Source organism: Mandrillus leucophaeus, unplaced genomic scaffold, assembly GCF_000951045.1.
Source record: "Mandrillus leucophaeus isolate KB7577 unplaced genomic scaffold, Mleu.le_1.0 Scaffold269, whole genome shotgun sequence".
In the NCBI taxonomy this organism is placed as follows: Eukaryota; Metazoa; Chordata; class Mammalia; order Primates; family Cercopithecidae; genus Mandrillus; species Mandrillus leucophaeus.
In genome coordinates this window covers 3,308,718-3,328,534 of record NW_012102798.1, presented here as the reverse complement: position 1 = coordinate 3,328,534, position 19,817 = coordinate 3,308,718, and the positions used below count along the sequence as shown (strand labels likewise).

The 19,817-nt window shown below is 36.9% G+C and overlaps 1 protein-coding gene across 6 annotated transcripts in view; it reads left to right on the top strand.

Annotated features, from left to right (window-relative positions):
• The window catches only part of PAK3 (p21 protein (Cdc42/Rac)-activated kinase 3), a 301,905-nt gene that overhangs the window by 237,667 nt on the left and 44,421 nt on the right, over positions 1-19,817 (top strand). For all 6 annotated transcript variants that reach the window (XR_001006530.1, XM_011984504.1, XM_011984502.1 and 3 more), the window contains 3 exons: positions 6,290-6,421; positions 6,928-7,093; positions 16,505-16,568. Coding sequence is in view for 5 of the 6 variants with exons in the window: in XM_011984504.1 (XP_011839894.1) it covers positions 6,290-6,421; positions 6,928-7,093; positions 16,505-16,568 (362 nt within the window). In the remaining variant the exon portion in view is untranslated. The remainder of the gene's footprint in view (positions 1-6,289; positions 6,422-6,927; positions 7,094-16,504; positions 16,569-19,817) is intronic.

The window sequence follows — 19,817 nt, the reverse complement described above, 5'->3', positions numbered from 1 at the left end:
TATCAGGCTGGTAGGGGAAGGTAAGCATGGACATAAAGAAGTACAATACAATATGGATAGTGGACGAGTACAGTGGCTCATGCCTGTAATCCCAGCACTGTGGGAGGTTCAGGTGGACAGATTCTTGAGCCTAGGAGAGCAAACTGGGTAACATGGTAAAACCCTGTCTCTACAAATAATACAAAAATTAGCTGGGCATGTTGGTGCACACCTGTAGTCCCAACTACTTTGGAGGCTGAGGTGGGAGGATCGCTTGAGCCCTGGAGGTGGAGGCTGCAGTGAGCCTTGATTCTGTCACTGGACTCCAGCCTGAGTGACAGAGCAAAACCCTGTCTCAAAAAAAAAAACCCAACAATATGGATAGTATTACATGTCATAAAATATGTCGACATGCTATGAGATTTCAAAGAAAGTAGATTGTTTTAACTGGGGAGGGAAAGGGAAGCAGGCCCTTGTCTCCAAGGGCTGAAGCTCAGTGTCTGGTACCAAATAGATACTTGGTATGTATTTGTTGAATGTTAAGTTAGAAAATGCTTCATATAAAAGTTGGCATTTGAGCTAGATCTTAAAGGTCAGATGAGATTTCGATCTGTGAAGATGGGAAGGGCATTTTAAGTAAAAAGAAAAGCATAAGAAAGGGTATGTTGGTGAGTAGAGCAAGGAAACAAAGAATATGGGGTTGAATGAAGACTGAGATGCAAGAAAGGGAATCAGGAAATAAGTCTTGAAGGTTAAGGTGGAACCGAATCATACAGGCCCTTAAATGGTATTCCAAGGAATCTGGCTTTCCAGTATTCAGTGGGAAGCTTTTGAAGTGTTTTGGAGCAGGAGGGTTAAGTGATTAACACTTAGACCTTGGGAAGAGTAATCTGACAGCAAATGTCCAGAATGAATTAAGGACAAATGGTGAGACTGGATGAAGGGACACTAGTAGGGAGAATATTGCAAGCATCCAGGTAATCAGAGCCAGAAATGAGGTAGTAACAGCAGGAATGGGAAGATTACATTCAATTTCTAGAGGTATTTAGATTATTAATTGGATGTTGGAGGAAAGAGTGAGGTCAAAGATGAACGCAGGCTTAAACTGATAGCTGGTGGGTAAAAAGATAATGATGCTGTCTTTGAGGAGAAGCCGATTTCTGTGGGAAGATGCTGAGTTCCTTATTAGACAGTTTGAGTTTGAAGGGCTGGCAGGACTTTCAGGTGAAGATAATGGATTGTTGGCTTGATGAAGGCTAGGTTTCTATTGATTGAATTAACTGAATTGGACCCCGACATTCTATTTGAATCACTTCAGTGGGACTCAGTTCCTTAGGAATGGATAACTGCACCTTATGTTTTCCTTATAGTTTTAGAAGAGAGTATGCTTCGCAATGTGTATGTCTTTTTGCATCATAAAAACTCCCAATAGATCTGGCTGTCTACAAAATCTAATTTAATGGGTCTGACAAACCCTTGTAGACATAGCCTGAACTGATCACAAGTTTTGCATCCTTTAGTAGCCTGGGTGAGAATTAAAACAGAAGCAATGTTGTATTCTCTAAATGTTTTAAACTCATGATTCTGTAATTAATATTGAACTCAGGAAGAGATGTCATAGTCATATAACACCTGCTTTACTGCTTATTTGTATTAGCTTCTTTGATATTAGTGTATTCAATTTCAAATACTGTTCAGGCCCCTACTCTTTAATTTGAGGCTAATTTTAAAATTTCATATTTTTGTTGTACTGTTGAAAATAAAATGACATATTTAGAATCCTAAGTTAGTATTCCAAGTGGAAGGTAACAGCAATAATATGTCATTATTGTGTTGTCATATTGAATGTGCCATTATCTGTGCTTAGAGCAACTGGGTGTACAGTTGACAGATTGCTCTTTTGTGATTTGCAGTACTGGCTAATTTTTTTTTTAACGTAGTTTAATTCCTTTACTTCAGTGTGCATCAGAATTTCCTGGGGATTCTGTTAAATTGAGGATTCCAGGGCTCCACTTCCAGAGTAGATCTGGAGTAGAAACCTAAAATCTACATTCTAAACAATCACCAGAAGTGGCCCCCAAACAACATTTTATATTGTCTAAAGCCTCTAAGTTCCTTACCTCTAAGTTCTTTGGCCTTGAAAAGTTAAGCTCAGAGAAAAGGGAATTTCCTAAGGTTCTCTACTGGTGTGTACATACTCTAGCTGGTGTATTCTCTAAAGCAATGTTCAGAACTTGGAGTTCATGGGTGGGCTTCAGATCTATGAACTGTTGAAGTTATATGTAAAAGAATGTGTCTACCTGTATTTTTCTGGGGAGATAGACCAAACCCTAAGAGTCTGGGACCCAACTCAGGTTAAGAACTACATTCCCAGCCAGGCGCAGTGGCTCACATCTGTAATCCCGGCACTTTGGGAGGCCGAGACGGGTGGATCACCTGAGGTCAGGAGTTCGAGACCAGCCTGACCAACGTGGAGAAACCCCATCTCTACTAAAAATACAAAATTAGCTGGGCATAATGGCACATGCCTGTAATCCCAGCTCCTTGGGAGGCTGAGGCAGGAGAATTGCTTGAACCCAGGAGGTGGAGGTTGCAGTGAACAGAGATCGTGCCATTGCACCCCAGCCTGGGCAACAATGGCGAAACTCCATCTCAAAAAGCAAAACAAAACAAAGAACTACATTCCCTGCCCCAATGTCTGGCAAAATTAGAGTGTCAAAAATATCTAATTTGATGACAAAAATATTCCTTACTTGTTATCCATCTATCTATATTTCTATAAGTTTAGAAGTTTTAGATACAGTAATTCTCAGCCTGGAATGAAGAGTATGGAAACATTGCACCATTGACTCCAAAAATGATCACCCAGAAAACCTCTAAGTAAAGCTATGTTTATTAAAATTAGAGTGACATAAAAGCATTACTTTGATAAAGTCTTAGTGTCTTAAGAAGGAGATGTCAGAAGGGATTATTTATAGGGTGTTAGGGCTTAGACTGTTTGATTTTAAAGCAGGTCTTGCAAGGTGAGGAATGGGTTAACATTGTGCAGTGTTTATGATAAAATAGCTTTGTATTGGTGAATATAGCAAAGGAAGGGGCTTGAAGCAAGTTTTAGTGAGCAAGCTGTTAGTCTCGATAAGCAAATTAGTTGGTTCACGGTATCTTCTAGAAACAAGTATTTCCTAAAGTAAGAAGCTATGTTATTTTTACTTATTCTCAGTATTGTTTAACATAAGAACATTAAAGTATGTCTATCTGGATATTGCCTAACACAGGGAAAATGAAATATGCCCAGTCCCAGTACTGTTTACACGCTGATAGTAAAGTATGCATGATCCCAGTATTTTTTAACACGGGCAGAAATTGTTAATTTCAGTTCTCAGTACTGAAGATTGGTATCCTTGGTGGATTGCTGGGGTTTTAACGCTCTCTGGCCCAACCATAATTCAAAACATACTATCCACTCAATGCCATACATTCTTCCAAGTCAACCAACCAATATGGCAGGATAGTGTTTGGTCCAAAGTAAACAGAAATATCTGTCTTTTTCTTTTCCTACAAACCTTCAGGTTTTCTAATAGTCCCTTAAGTCTATCCTTGGAGATGGGGAATGGCTTCCATTGGAGATTAACTGTGAAGATAGTAATGAATGTTAACAGTCAGTGAAATCTTGCAGGTGGATCTTATCTAGTGAAATATTAAGACTTGAAATGTGTAAGCTTGCCCCTTGCCCAGCAGACATTGACTGGTCTTTGTACCAGTTTAAGGTTTGGACCAAGAAGACTAGACTTTGAATCATTCTTTTTGCCTCTAGGGCTGTTTTTAGAGCCTAATAGACTGTATATACTCTCACTTGTAGAGGTCACATCATGCATTGCTTTAAACATATTAAAGGGCCCCCATACTTCACTTTATATTTTTGCTATAAATTTTTGAAATTATTTTTGAAATATTAATTTTGAAATTATTTACTTACAAGTAACTTTTAAAATGTATGATTAGGTATAATTTCTTGTTAAATTATTGTAAATATTCAAGAATTATTGCTAAATATGAAAATCTAACCTACAATTTATATTTAATATAATGAAATTTCTATAAATGCTAGACATAAGAGACTAGTTAAGTTGGCATATTGTTATACTTAACAGACATTTAATCAGACATTAATTAATTTTGACTTTATAGTTTTCTTCTGGCTTTTTGGAGCTGATGATTTATTTCTGATGGCAAACACTTTCATAGGCCCACGTAAAACTTATCAACCCTGGGCAAGGTTCATATTGCCTAATGGATAAAATAGCACCATTTGCCATATAAAAAAGTACTCAGCTTCCACCCTTCTACAAAGAAACAGTGATTAGGTACATTCCTGAAACCGGCTGGTGTAAGATAGGGCAAAACTTTCTGGAACATAATATCAAAGCAAATTTCAATAACCCAAAGCCCATTTCTCCCTGTGCCCACTGAAGTCCCCTGAAGAATTAGTGTTTTGCAAGAAGAAAGTGATTTTTTAAAAACCTGGAAACTTAATGTCTTTAACAGATGTTGCTATCCACATAACTATACAATGTAATAGCCCAGTTGTTATGGCTAAATTAAGAATCAATATAGCTGCATAAACAGGAAAACCAATGTTCAGTAAACATACAAACTTCAATCTATAAACCACTTAGCATCTATATCAGGGCAATAAAATATTCTTTCAAATGCTTGTTTATAAATTCTAGGTTGTCTTTCTTCTCACAATTGATAAGTCTTTCTGGCTCCTTTCAGATGTATGATTACACCTTATTACTTCACCATATGTTTATACATGATTGTAGAAAAGCCATATTGAGTTTTTAATCATGATTGAGGTCCTTTGATGTAATGGTCTATTAACAGGCTGCCTGTAACTGCCTCAGGAGCTTTGTCCTCAAAGAATGAAAATTCATTGTTGAATTATGTTAGGCCAGTATACCCAGTGGCATAAACAAAAACAAAATAAATACACAAAGACAAACCAAAAACAAACAAAAAAAAAACACCTATAATAGCACTGTCCAACAGAAATATAAACTATATTCATAACTTTAAATTTTCTAGTAACCACATATTAAAAAGTAAAAAATAGGTGAAATAAATTGTAATAATATATTTATTAAGCCAATATATTCAAAATACCAGCATTTCAACATATAATCAATATAAGAAATATTAATCTAACATTTTACAATTTTTTTATATTAAGTGTACAATATCTGGGATGTAATTTACACTTGAAACACATCTCAATTCAGGCTGGCCACATTTTAAGTGTTCTGTAGCCTTATGTGGCTGGTTGCTATGTGGCCATATTAAACAGTGCAGACCTGAGCCATAGTTCATGGTTTTTGAACTTGAGCATGCATCAGGATCACCTGGAAGGCTTGTTATAACACAGATCACTGGGCTCCACTTCCAGAGTTTTGATTCATAGGTCTGGATGGAGCCTGAAAATTTGCATTTCTAACAAGTTCCTTAATGATACTAATGATGCTGATCCGGGAACCAAGCTTTGAGAACCATGGCCATGGGTCTTTCAAAATCAAACTTTGGAACCATTTTACCACTGTATTAACATGAATGATCAAGAACTGTCCTTAGGTATTATTGCTATTGTACCACAATACTGTCGTATTATTGCAGTTTATAAAACATCAAAAATCTCCATTTAACTCATGGTTAATATTGAGTGATTATTCATGTGGATGAGTATTCTTTAGATCTTCATGTCTATTACTCTCTGAGTGCTTCTTTCCAGGAGGCTGGACAGGGAAGAGACATTTATTGGCTTGCTTGTTCTTAGAGAGTATTTACAGAGCTATATTAATACAATATGCATATGCATGCTCTGATCCTTAGGTAGAAAATAGTTCTTTTCAAGTGGACAAACTGTCAATCAATAAATTGATAATCTTCCCAGTATAGAATCAAGGCTCTAAGAGCAATTAGTTTGATTTTTAATGTATTTCAAAAACATTGAACTTTAAAATATTAAGTGAATAATAGTCCACTGTTTTTCAGCTCAATGAGAAATTTTTTTTAAAAATACACTTCATGGTTCTTTAAGCCATGACATGAATTTATCTCTGAACAAGTTCAGAGATTATATTCAGGTGAGCAAGCCCTGGCCACCAAATTGTTGATGATTCTGATCATTTGTGAAAGATGTAGTTTCCTCCTATCCCTACATGCTTAAATATTTTCATTTCCTTTGTTTTATTTCTGAAGAAAAACAAAACAAAGGAGTTAATACCTGATCTATAAACTTTGTTTTTGTCACAAGAGTACAAAAACAGCATCTGAGCCTCCATTGGCCCCTCCTGTGTCTGAAGAAGAAGATGAAGAGGAGGAAGAAGAAGAAGATGACAATGAGCCACCACCAGTTATCGCACCAAGACCAGAGCATACAAAATCAGTAAGTCACAAAGGACTATTTCCAAATGATTCAAAAGATGCCCTTTGGAATAGTCATAGAGTTAGAATATAGTTAATCTACTGCTACCTATTAAGCATCTTTTATGTTCCAAGAGCTAGAGTATACAATATGACCAAGGTTTTGAGGATGCTGTTTGAGGATACAAGATTAGCACATTAAACAATTAGAGAATAATACCAAACAATACATAACTGCTAAGTAATAAAAATGTTGGAGAAGATAAGGAAGGAAATCCATGTGAACCAGGTAGGAAGAATTGCATAAACAGAGGTCCTCAGACCACAATTAGCAAGGCATGTATAGGGACATCCAAAGACTAGCTCCCATGATCTTTCAATAGTGTTGTACTTTCAGCTACTCAAAGTCCTTTTTTTTTTTTAAGAAAATACCACTTGTCTTTAAAAATTCATTGATATTACAATACATTGACTTCACACTCTTTCCTTGGTCTGCTGTTTTAATTGCAGAACTTTCTGTTTTTTTAGATCTACACTCGTTCTGTGGTTGAATCCATTGCTTCACCTGCAGCACCAAATAAAGAGGTCACACCACCCTCTGCTGAAAATGCCAATTCCAGTACTTTGTACAGGAACACAGATCGGCAAAGAAAAAAATCCAAGATGACAGATGAGGAGATCTTAGAGAAGCTAAGTGAGTACTTTTTGCCATGATTACTTTCTTCATGGGAGTGTTTCTCATAAACCATTTAAAATGGGAATTGATCCTTTGAAAGTTTTAATCTGCTTATATGAACTCCAGACTTCCCAAAATCATGAGATGAAAAATTTGGGACTCACTGCATATGCCAGAACACTTTCTCCCTTCCACTCCTAATTTGACAGGAACTAAATATTTTTACTTGAAGGAATTAATTGAGATGAAAATTGATAAGACAAATTAAGTAGCAAGTTTTAATATTACATCTTCAAAAGAGATAGAATAGTCTGATAAAATATGTTATGATCATAACCCAAGGGCCCTCAACTAATCAGTGATGATAGATATGTTAACCTCAAAGCCCAACACAGTCAATCAAAACTTGTAACAACAAATAATATAGCTTTTTCCCTTAATTCAGAAGCATTTCTATGTGGCAGGAGAGACAGAACTAGCAAATGCTAGTAGCTTCCTTCCACAATGTCATTAGTATGTACATACTTGTGTGTACACACTTGTTGCCCCAGTTTTAGAAAACACTTACCTTCTAGTTACTTTTCTGGGTCAAGAAGATAAAAAAAAATGGATTATCTGCTGAAAAGTCAAAGGTTTGTAAAGCATATTCATTAAACTCATACTATAAAAGCCTCTAACAAATTGCTAGATATCAGCAATAAGTGCCCTCCCCCTCCAACCCCCAGTTTGACTAACTCCTACTCATCCTTCAAAACTCAGCTCAAAAGTTGCCTCCTCAGAAAAATGTTGCTTGTCTCTCCCAGTCCAAGTTAAGGGCGTCTCTTCCTTACCACTTTTATTGGAGCAAATATCAAACCATATTAGTCTGACTTCTTCACTACACTGTGAGATTCTTAAGAGCAGGGACTGTGCCCTTTTTTCCTTACATGTCCAACTCCTAGTTCATGCCTGTTACATAAAGGCATACGGCAAATGCTTGTTGAGGGAAAGAATGGAAAAAATAAGTAAACAAATACATCTTTACTGAGTTCCTACTTGTCTGTTCCATACAAGAAACTTTGGAGGACACAACAGAATGAAACTTTCCTGTCATCAAGAAATTTAATCTTTTTTGGAAAATACGATTTAATAATATGATACAATTACAGCATAAGAGAATCTCGTTTCATGTATATTTTTATTTAAAAGACCTCAGAAAAGGAAGAGAGTAATTCCCACTATAGGCCACAGGGAGGCTCTGCAGAGGTGGTGGTAGGATGATTTTGCCCTCCCAAGGACATTTAGCAACGTCTGAAGACTATTTTTATTGTCCTGATTCAGAGATTGCTAGTAGCATCTAATGGGTAGAGGCCAAGGATGCTTCTAAACATCCTACGGTGCATAGGACAGCTAGCCTCCGTCCACCTTACAGTAAAGTATTATTCAGTCCAAAATGTCAACAGTACTGAAATTGAGGCATTTGAGTTAGATGCATTTGGAAAGGCAAAGGTCGGAGTTGCAGCTGTCAGTGAGCACTCAGAACTACGATTGCTAGATTTTTGCTGACTTTACTATTCATGATTAAATATGCCACTAGCACTGATACTAACCATTTGCTGTAATAACAGCAATAGTAATTCTCATTTATTGAGCACCTTCTGGGTGGGCCACTTTACATACATTATCATAGTTTCACAGTAGTTCCTTGCAGCTGATCCTAATATCCTCATTTTACAGATCAGTGAATGAAAGTAAGCTTTAAAAAGCTTAACTGACCAAGTCACCAAACTAATGTGTGGCACAGCCAAAGTTTGAACTGAGACCTGTTTACCTTCAAAGCTTACACCTTTTCCATTACCTACCTACTTTGCTTCTGCATATCCCAACTGTCTATTTTTGTAAAAAGGAAGAATGAAATGAAAGAATTGCCTGGAATAATTTAAGTTCAATTATTCAGACAATTGCCACAATGTTTTTCTTTATTTTGCGTGTGTAGACATGACCTATGTGATTATATCAGATTTTAAAAATCCAACAGCCTTGCTTTAATAAAATGATTGTTATTTGGTGTCTGTTTCAAATCTCAATGGATGTATTACAACAAAAATGCTTGTACAGTTTTGTTAAGTTAGTTGACAGAGAAACAAGCATTATTTTCTTGGACCAAAATCTTGTTTTGCTTGTAAACTCTAATCGTGCTAGAGCTGTGTCCTTATTATTTGTTGTTTATTCTGCTCTACACTGAGCAACTTGGTGAAGAAGGGGAAGCTAATTTGATACATTTTAATTAAGAGTTAAGTGGGTTTTTTTTTTTCTCTACTGGACTTCATGCTTGGGCATAGAGACAGTCATTTTCCCTCTAGCCAGCAGGCCACCTGTGACTGCCAACCTTACATTGAATTTGTAGATTTTGTCAGGGTGAACCTGCTGAGAAATGGAGCAGTGCTTCTCATGAAGCAGATCCAGTGAACTATACTCTAAAGTCCACAAAGTCAGACTTTCCTGCTCCACCATTACCCTCTCTGTGCCTTCTCTTTGCCATTACACCTTTGTGTAAGGATAACTTCAGACAAGTGACTTAACTCCTCTCAGCCTCAATTTTTAACCTGTGAAATGGAGATAAGAATCATAACTACATTTTTACAAAATTACATTTTTGTAAGAGATAAGGTCTGGCTCTGTTACCCAGGCTGGAGTACACTGGCACAATCATAGCTCACTGCAACCTTGACCTCGTGGGCTCAAACAATCCACCTCAGCCTCCCAGGTAGCTATAATTTTAAGTATACGCCACCATGCCTGGCTATTTTTTTTAATTTTTGTACATATGGGGTCTTGCTGTGTTGCCCAGGCTGGTCTTGAACTCCTGAGCTCAAGCAGTCCTCCTGCCTCAGCTTCCCAATGTGCTGGGATTACAGGCAGGAGCCACCAAGCCTAACCCATTACTACATTTCAAGACTCTGTCTATAGGATGGATTTTAAGGAGCTCATCCTATGGTTAAGAGGTCAGATATTGGAGTCAGAAGGATCTACATTTAAATCACAGACCCATTGCTATTAGCTGTGTCACTTAGGGCCAGTTATTTAAATTTTCTGGACCTCCATTTTCTCATCTAAAAAGTGGGGATAATGATAATATAAAAACCCCAGCAACAGTACCAGGTACGTCATAGGGGCTCAGTAAGTGGCAATTATTACTACATAAGTATAAAGCCTTAATAATATAATACAATGGGTCAAGCTTTGAAATAAGTCATCACTGGTCTGAGTCATAGACTTATACTAGCTGTATGTCCTTAGTCAAGTCACTTAACATCTCCAAACACCATTTTCTTTATCTGAAAGATGGAGATAATAATTGTACCTACATAATGGGGGTTGTATGAGGACTAAATGAGTTAAAGTAGATAAGACATCTAGCACAATAAACAGTAGTATAAAATTGTTATTATGCTATTTTTAGAGTGAGAGCAATCATATTTTTCAGCATAAAAATGGGGTTATGGGGTCTTACCAGTGTGACAGAATGATTGAAACCAGGAATAATCCCAGATGTATGATTACTGTACAGAAGCCATCAAGTATCTTGGACTCAAGGGCCCCATTGGAGCTTGGGGAAAAAGTAGAGCAGCCTGTGCTGAGAGGCAAAAGAGAGGAAAAAGGGAAACAGGGAAGTAGAAAGATGGCCAATATCCCATACCAGAGTGGACCTCATAAGCATGATGAAGAGTAGATGGCAGCCTCTACTAAACCATCCTCACCTTCAGTGTCAGGGGTCCGGTTACTAAGAGGTGGGCAGCCTAGACCACAGAGCTATCCTTCATCTTCCATGCAGATACTGATTGTGGTGGCCAGACCAAGAATCATTATTGGCTGAAATGAACAGGTCATCTTTCGGTTTTACATAGACAAAGAGCCTGGGTCTGGCTTGTTCATTGTGTTGAAAAATAAAGAAACAAGAACAGAAAACCAAACACTGCATGTTCTCACTCATAAGTGGGAGTTGAGCAATGAGAACACATGGACACAGGGAGGGGAACATCACACACTGGGATCGGGGTGTGGGGGGCTAGGGGAGGGATAGCATTAGGAGAAATACCTAATGTAGATGACGAGTTGATGGGTGCAGCAAACTACCATAGCACGTGTATACCTATGTAACAAAACTGCACGTTCTGCACATGTACCCCAAAACTTAAAGTATAATAAAAAAGGAAACGCCCACATTTTACTGACAAATTTCAAAAGCCAATGACTGTCAGTAAAGTTGTGTAATACAGGAAATTTGTCTTCAATCTCCTTCCTCTGGGCCCCACAATCACCGACTCCTTGCCTCGCCCCTCCCTCAGCATTCCTCACTCAAAGCCTTTTTCCTAATTCACCCTCATATAGAACTGATATCAGTTTAGATAATTATTTTACTTTTTCTCAGAAATCAAAATCTTCATTATGCTAAAAGGATAATCTTTTAATGGTGGGAGTTCACTTAGTCAGAAAATATATTGATGGGCTTTTCTGTCACTGAACTGAAATCATAAATGCTATTTTCAAATGCAAGTATTTAGTGTTCTTAAAACCTGTACTTTAAAATGAATAGTTTCTTTCTTATTTAGGAAGTTCTGGTAGGAAATTGTTCTGGTATTGCTTTTTTTTCTTTTGATTTTGATTTGCTGATTTTTAAAAACTTTCTCCCTACTTTGTCACAGTGTTTTTTATCTATCATAATTTACAAAAGCAAATTATAATAACTAATGGAAAAGATAACTTTAAAAGCTTGTTTTGTGATTGAGAATGGTAAACAAGGCCTCTAGTATACTTACCTAACATCAGTAGATGGCAGCACACACTCTGCTGTGAAGGGCAATGGGTGTGGAGACACCATTTTATTTGAATAGCAGTTAAGTTCAGAAGTGGAATCTCATCAAAATGGTTGTCTTTTGGTAATCCTTGTGAAAGGATTTATTTCCAGTTTTTTTTTTCCCCTGCATAACATGGAAATAAAGGTTGAATAATTTATTACCATAAAGCCACATTAACTGAACTCCACCAATTGGAATGGGTTATAATTCAGAAAGTGACTTGGGCTGAAGCTTACTTGCTTTTTCTATATGGAAAAAAGTTTGCTTAGCAACTTAATAGTAAAACTTTTAGAAGACTATAAACTGCTTAATAAAATTATGGCTTCAAATGACTTTAAAATCATTTCATTAAAATAAAAAAGTCCAGGCCCTTGCCCATTAATAGCTAATTTGAATAAGGATGGCTCTCAGTTATGTAGAAATCTTTTAGACAAGTTGAAAAATAAAAGGCCAACTCAGAAATTGCTAAATTGGTGGCATTCTATAGATACAGCTCAAGTAAAATATATTCTCCAACCCTTGCCTTAAACCATGGAGCATTTACAAACGGAAATAACTAATTGTATTTTACTGTAATTTGGAAAATATTCGTTGAGTATTCAATATATTCTACACATGGCATTGTATGAGGAGGCACTGAAGATACAGAGATGAATAAGACATGGCTCCTTGTCCTTAAGACATAGTCTAAAAGGCGATATCAAATACCATGCACACACAAAGGAACCTATGCAGATGACTGCTTAGTACAGAGAGTAACTCAGCACAAGTGTTACGTTGTGACCAAGACTTTAGGTGAACCAGGAAGAACTGTGGAATTCCTATCATGTATATCAGGTATATTTCTAGCCATAGATACAACATTGAATGGATGCCAGATGATTATGGAACTCTTCAGTTCTAATTCTTGCAAGTCAAAGTTCCAAATAGATAGATATAGACATCTGATATATTAAGTACAGAGAGAGAGCGAGCAAGGGCCAGAGAGAGAGAGAAGATACAGTAGTAGCATAGAAAAGTGAAGCTGTTAATTATTCAAAGGGATCAGAGAAAGCTTCCTAGAAGAGGCAACATCTAAACAAAGTTTTGAAGCATGACTAGGAACTTGCCACAGAGAAAATATGGGAAGGACATTTCAGGCAGCGAATGGCATGTAAAGAAGACTTGAAGGCATATGTCTGGGAACTCTGACTTATTCGGTGTTACTTGAATAAAGAATTGGTGGTATATGGTGACACTGGCGTTGTAGGAGAGGAAACTGAACTTTTAAGCAGGAGCTGATCATGCACTACCATTAGTTTGTTATGCTCAGAGCATGAAGTTCTAGTGAGGAAGTGGTAAATGATGAGAAGAGAATGAAGCGGGAGCCAGATTAGGAACCTTGCATTGCCAAGGAGTTTTGGCTTTCATCTGTAGGTGTTAGGGAGCTATCAAGTAATCCTGAACCAGAGAATCACATCATCAGGTCTGCACTTAGAGGATCCTGATAGAGATGTAGAGTCTTGACCAGAGGGGGCAGCAGCTAGACTAGTAGTCTAGCTAGGAGGCTGTTGGAATAACCCAGGGAAAAGATAATGAGAGCCCAACTAAAGCAGTAGTAATGAGGAAGGAACACATTCAAAAGATGTCTAGGAGGTAACAAGATATAGGCCCTTGGTGGACAACTGCATGTGATAAGTGATAGTAAGAGACAAAGTAAGAGTCAATGATGACTCGTAGATTTCTAACTCAGGCTAATGAGTAGATGGACTGACAGTACTACTGACTGAGTGGAAATACAAAAGAAAAAGTATTATAACAACCCATATATTAGCTAAGTGTTATTTAACTTAATTGAAAAGTGAACTTTCATTTAAAAAAAAAAAAACCCAACAACTTGATGAGTAATCCATGCGTGAAATGTTTAACTGATTATTTTTCTCAAGGTATGCTATCTACTGTTAGGTCTAAATTAAGTTGTCTACTTAATTTAGAATAGACTGTTGTATAAATTAGCATGAAGTATTATCTGTAGCATATAATTAGCATATAAAAGAGAATAGACTGTTGTATAAATTAGCATGAAGTATTATCTGTAGCATATAATTGAGCACTTAAATACATATTTTCTTGTTCTTATTCATTTAATCAACAAATGTTTGTTTAGTAGCAGCCACTGTTCTAGGCTCCAAAGTTACAGGGATGAAAAGACAAAGTTCCTGCCCTCGAGAAGCAGCATGTAAGTCTCAGTGAAATGATCAGAGAAGACTTCATAGAGGTGGATAATTTGAGATTTTATTTAAATGACAAGAATTCATGGGTTAGATAGGAAAGGAAAAGGGGGAGCACATGCAAAGACCTAAGCACTAGATAGTGATAACATTACTAGGATATAAAGTAGTAAGGGGGGAGAAAAAGAATAATGTAAAGCTAGACTGGTTAGATAGGAGCCAGATGATGCTGAATGGTGAAGGGCCTTCTCTGTTTAACTACAGAAATTGGATTTGATCTTGCAGTGGGCAGGAGCTTTTGAGGAATCATAAACAGTGGAGCAAAATCATTCTGATATAGAGTTATTGTACATCTCAGTCTGTCCAGGACAGTCTCATTTTATGAATAATATGGTCACCCTTTTCCAAAGGCATGGTGTAAGAGGAACTAGAGAAAGCAGAGTCTATAAGTAGGTTATGACTGGCACAATTGTTTGAATAAGAAGTATTGAAGGCCCGAACAATAACAGTGGCCATGGGCATAGAGAGAAGAGTATGAATACGAGTGACAACTAGAAGATAGAATCTACAGATCTCTTGATTAGTTCATATGTGAAAATCTTGTCTTACCAACCAACCGTACACTTATTTGTACTATGTGTTAGTAAGATATAACTAACTCAAAGGTAATAATACTGACATGTTTGCTTCCAAAAAGAAAGGCGGGCCAGAGGCATCCAAATAAATGATGCCCTTCAAAGTAGTACCCTTGAGAAGCTGCACCCTTATTCCCATGATGGTTCTATAATCCCAAGTTTTTTCTGGACCTATTTGAACACTGCATTGAGGAGTCAATGCCGCTTCTGTGGTATTTATTCTGAGTCATAGCAAGTATTCATCCTCTGAGTGATGGATTGGATTTTTTTGAAATAGCAAAACTAATATTTTTAAAGAGCCAAATATGATCAATTAATAGTTTTCTTTTGTAGCTTATAAACTTACTAAAAATGTTTGGAGCAATCTATAGAAACAGAAAGTAGATTAGTGGTTGCCGAGGTATGTTTTGGCAAGCTGAGGGAGGATGGGGAGTAACTGCTAACAAGTAACAGGTACAAGGTTTCTTTCTGGAATAATGAAAACATTCTAAAATTAGATCATGATGACATTTACACAACTCAGTAAATATGTTAAAAACATTCAATTGCACACTCTAGGTCATTGAACTTTATGGTATGTAAATCATATGTCAGTAAATCTGTTCAAATCTTTGGAGCACTAACAGTGTCCTAGGTTCAGAAATGTATGTTTTGAAAATGCATGGGTCTCATTACTTTATGATCATACTTTGTTCTTCATTAGACTCATTTCCATCCCCACACCCTTAGCACTGTACTGGGTACATAGTAAATACTCAATAGATATTTGTCCAGCAGAATTGGATATAGCATAGTGCTTAACTTCAATTCAGAGAAGATAGTGATTTTACTAAATAGTGTGGATAAGTTCTTAGATTGTTTTTTAGCGATTATACCAATTTATGTACCCAGCATCAGTGCACAAGGGTTCCAATTGCTCTACATCATTGATAACATTTGTATTGACAACCCTTTCAATTTTAGCCATTCTTATCAGTCTGTAGTGTTAACTCATTCTGGTTTTAATGTGTATTTTCCGGAATATTTATGAGACTGAGCATATTTCTGTATTTTATAACTTCAACTTCTGTTATAGATTAAAGGGTACACATGCAGGTTTGTTACATGGGTAAATTGTGTGAGGCTGAGGCTTGGGACTCTAATGATGCCTACAGCCAGGCAGTGAGCATACTACCCAATAGGTAGTTCTTCAGCCCTTCTCCCAATCCTCCCCTGTCTAGTGATCCCCTGTCTTTATTGTTCCTATCTTTATACTCATGTGTATTCATTGTTTAGCTCTTATAAGTGCCACTTATAAGTGACAACATGCAGTATTTGGTTTTCTTTTCTTGCATTAGTTTGCTTAGGATCATGACCTCCAGCTCCATCCCTTTCTTAGATGGTTATTATATCCTAATATATAGTATCATGAGAACTTTTTATAGATGTTGGGTTGTGACAAGTTTTGTTTTCCAAATATCAGTAATGTTGAATATAAGCAAAATGAGTTATTATTACTACTTTAATTACTATAAAATTATTTGTTATTTTAATAAGTAGAAAGTATCATTTTATATAAATTATAGAAATCACATGGGAGTATTTGTCTAATGTTTTATTTGTCACTGACTCTGGCATCTTAATTTTCATTATTAAATTAAAAAACAGTCAATCAATTTCCATTTCTCTCTCTCTCTCTCTCTCTCTCTCTCTCTCTTTCTCTCTTCCACCTCCTCCTCTTTTCTTCTCTCCCCACCCGTCTCTTAGGAAGCATTGTGAGTGTTGGGGACCCAAAGAAAAAATACACAAGATTTGAAAAAATTGGTCAAGGGTAAGTGATTGTTATTTGAAATATAAAAAGATGAGTACAAGCAACATACATTAAAATTAAAATTCAGTAAGAGCTTGGGTTTTGCATAAATTATGCTTCTCATTTCCTAGATTATATTTGTGTCTTGCATTCTCAGTATTGGCCTTTCAGGGGGAGGGCTGACTGTTCATTAACCTAGGAACACATCCTGCTGAAATCTTCATCATTGTTGGCCTGACAGTAAATTCTGTGGGGACATTTCGATCCTATGTAGTTAGAAGATTCAAACAGATTTCTCTAGAAAAAGCAGTAGGGTTATGGAAACTTCTAGCTTACATAAAAACCCCCTTTATCGCAATTCCCCCTACAGCTCCATGGATGGTATGATTAAGATCCTGTTTTATTGTCAAAATGTAGAGTGACAAAATGAGGGTGGGGAATGTCCTTATGGAATGATCCAGAGGTAGGCAGAGTTGACTGAGTATGGAGGAAACAGACAATAATCCCTAAATGAGACCTAGTGCATCATTTTCACTTAGTATACTTGTTAAAGATAAAGATTCCTATGCCCCACTGCCAAAGATTTGATTTAGAAGTCTGGAGTGGGGTTCAGTGATCTGAACTTTGCAAAAGTTCCTCAGATAATCCTGATAATCAGCAAGACATGGGAACCATTGCATTAGATTATTCACTAAGGCTGAAGGCAGGAGTCACCAGTTCTGCAAGTCAGCTGTACTCATGCATGTCTCTCAGGCCTCAAGGTGAAACTAGGCAGGTGGATCTGAGCAGGCAACAGCATTTGAAACAGGGAAAAGTTTTATTTAAAGGAAAATGGAATATTCTTAATGGACACCGTTAAATGAGGAGTGAGACACATATTCAGGGACACCAACTACTGTATGTCAGAAACAAAGATGTCACCTCAGACATTTCCTGGCTGAGGCAAGGGGCTGTAGACAAAGGGTTACAGCCAATATGCTTGCAAAATTGTGCTAGCCCATCAGCCATTACAATCTCATTATTTTAGGATAAGAGAAGGTAGAATTTCTTCAAGAACCACACTGCTTTTCCTGGCATACTTAGGTTCAAAAAAGTATATATCACATATAAGCTTGATTGTTTTTCATGATTTTATATTTTCTTTGTTTTTCCCCCTAGCTTTTGTACTAAAGTTTCTTTTGAAATTGACAGTATATCTCAGGAAATAAGGGAAAGCATTCATTAGACATTTGGGCTAGAGAATAGGAGAGGCACTCATGGAAACTGTGCCTGGCGGGAATCAAGATGAGAAGACCCTAAGGGAGACAAACTCAGGAAGAAATGCATGGCCAAGTTTATTCTTCCAGTCAAAACCATAATGGCATTATATTTGAACTTTCCAGGGAGCTAAAATGTATTCTCATTTGCTCACAAAAAAGAAGAGTTCTGTGGTCTCTAGAAGCTCCCTGTCACCGAATGGGTCAAATTAATATTTCTACTCATTCTAAAACAGTGATAAACAATAGAAGTTACTGTGACGATAGAGATGTTCTATATCTGTGCTGTCTAATATGGTAGCCACTGGCTGTGTGTGGCTATGCGGCACTTGGAATGTGGCTAGTGCACACAAGAAACTGAATTTATGTGAATTCATTTATTTGTTTAGCAGATATTTCTTGAGCACTATGTTCCAGGCACTATGCTAGGTGCTAGAGAGACAGAGATGGGTAATGATGGTGTGGGCCCTCAAGGAACTTACAGTCTACACTGATAAGTGCTTGACAGAGGGATACAGGGTACCAGAAGAACCTTGAGGCAAGCTTACTCAATTCAACCAAGTGCAGAGCGGGGCCAGCTTCTAGAGCCATTTTCTCCCACCAGGAATTTTCCCTGTCTACTTCTGGTGGACTGGTTGTTTTACCTAAGTAAGAAAGCTATACCTTCCCAAGTTCATATACAAACCTCAACTCTCCTTCTTCATGCCTAAAGGGTAAATACCACCAGACAGATTGCAAAAAGACAGTATTATGTACTAAAGGGACTTAGAAAACAAGAGTTGGCTTTTAGATTTTATTTTCATCTGGTTAAGTCTCTGGTAGAGCTAACAATAGGAAGGGAAAGGATATTCAATCCACTTAGAAGTAATACTCCAAATCATTGTTGTCCAGTACGGTGACCAGTAACCACATTTGGCTATTGAGCACTTGAAATGTGGCTAGTCCAAAAGGAGATGTACTATAAGTATAAAAGGCACACCTGATTTCAAAACCTTAGTATGAAAAAAGAATGTAAAATATCTCATTAATACATTTTTATTGATTACATGTTGAGATATTTTGCATACATTGGATTAAAGAAAATATATTATGAAAATTAATTTCACCTTTTAAAAACTTTTAAATATATAGCTCTAAGAAATTTAAAATATGGCTTGTGGCTCATGGCTCATATTATATTTCTAATAGGCAGTAATGCTCTAGTTGTAGCCTTAACTGGGAGTTGTTTATTTATTCGTAAAGTGTTTTTCCATGGTTGTTTTTTGGAGAGTGGGAGATGTTATAATTTTGTCCTGATTGTTCCAACTAAAAGCCAACTGAGCCAAAAATAGCATTAAATTTTAAAGGGAAAAAGTACAAGATGGTTTCAGATATCTCCCAGATACTAGGTAATGAAACAAGACTAATTTTGCCAAGAACAAAGATCAGGCCACCAAGCAACTTTGTGTAACAAAGAGATTTCCTCTTTTGGCTATTATTTATGCCTGTGACTTTTAAAGATGAAAAGGAAAGTTCTCTATCTCTGAGTCTCTTTGTACAGTCTTCATAACCTAAAATGAAAAATCGAAGCATAAATCCTGCTTGCCACTGCAGAAAGGTCTATTTTAAATTCCCAGCAAGTTCATCATTTTAAAGAATGATAAAGTAGCAGATAGTTCACTCATAGGCCCAACACAACTTTTTAATATGTCCTTAGAGGGTATGGAGTCTATTGTATTTCTACTTTTGTCTTCTTTAGTGTTTAGCACAGTGCTTTTGCACTTAGTAGGCCCTCAAAAACAATTTTGTGCAGTTATGATCAACAGCTAGATTCACTTTGGCCAGATTCAAAGAACTGCAAAGCTGTCTGCCAACTCCATCTCTGTGGGCCTGTTTTTGCCTCAATAAATATTTGTTGAGCTAATGAAAATTGTTTGTCTTTCTACCGCATCTTCTCACTCGTAAGTGGGAGTTGAACAATGAGAACATATGGACACGGAGGGGAACAACACACATCGGGGCTGGAAAGGGGATG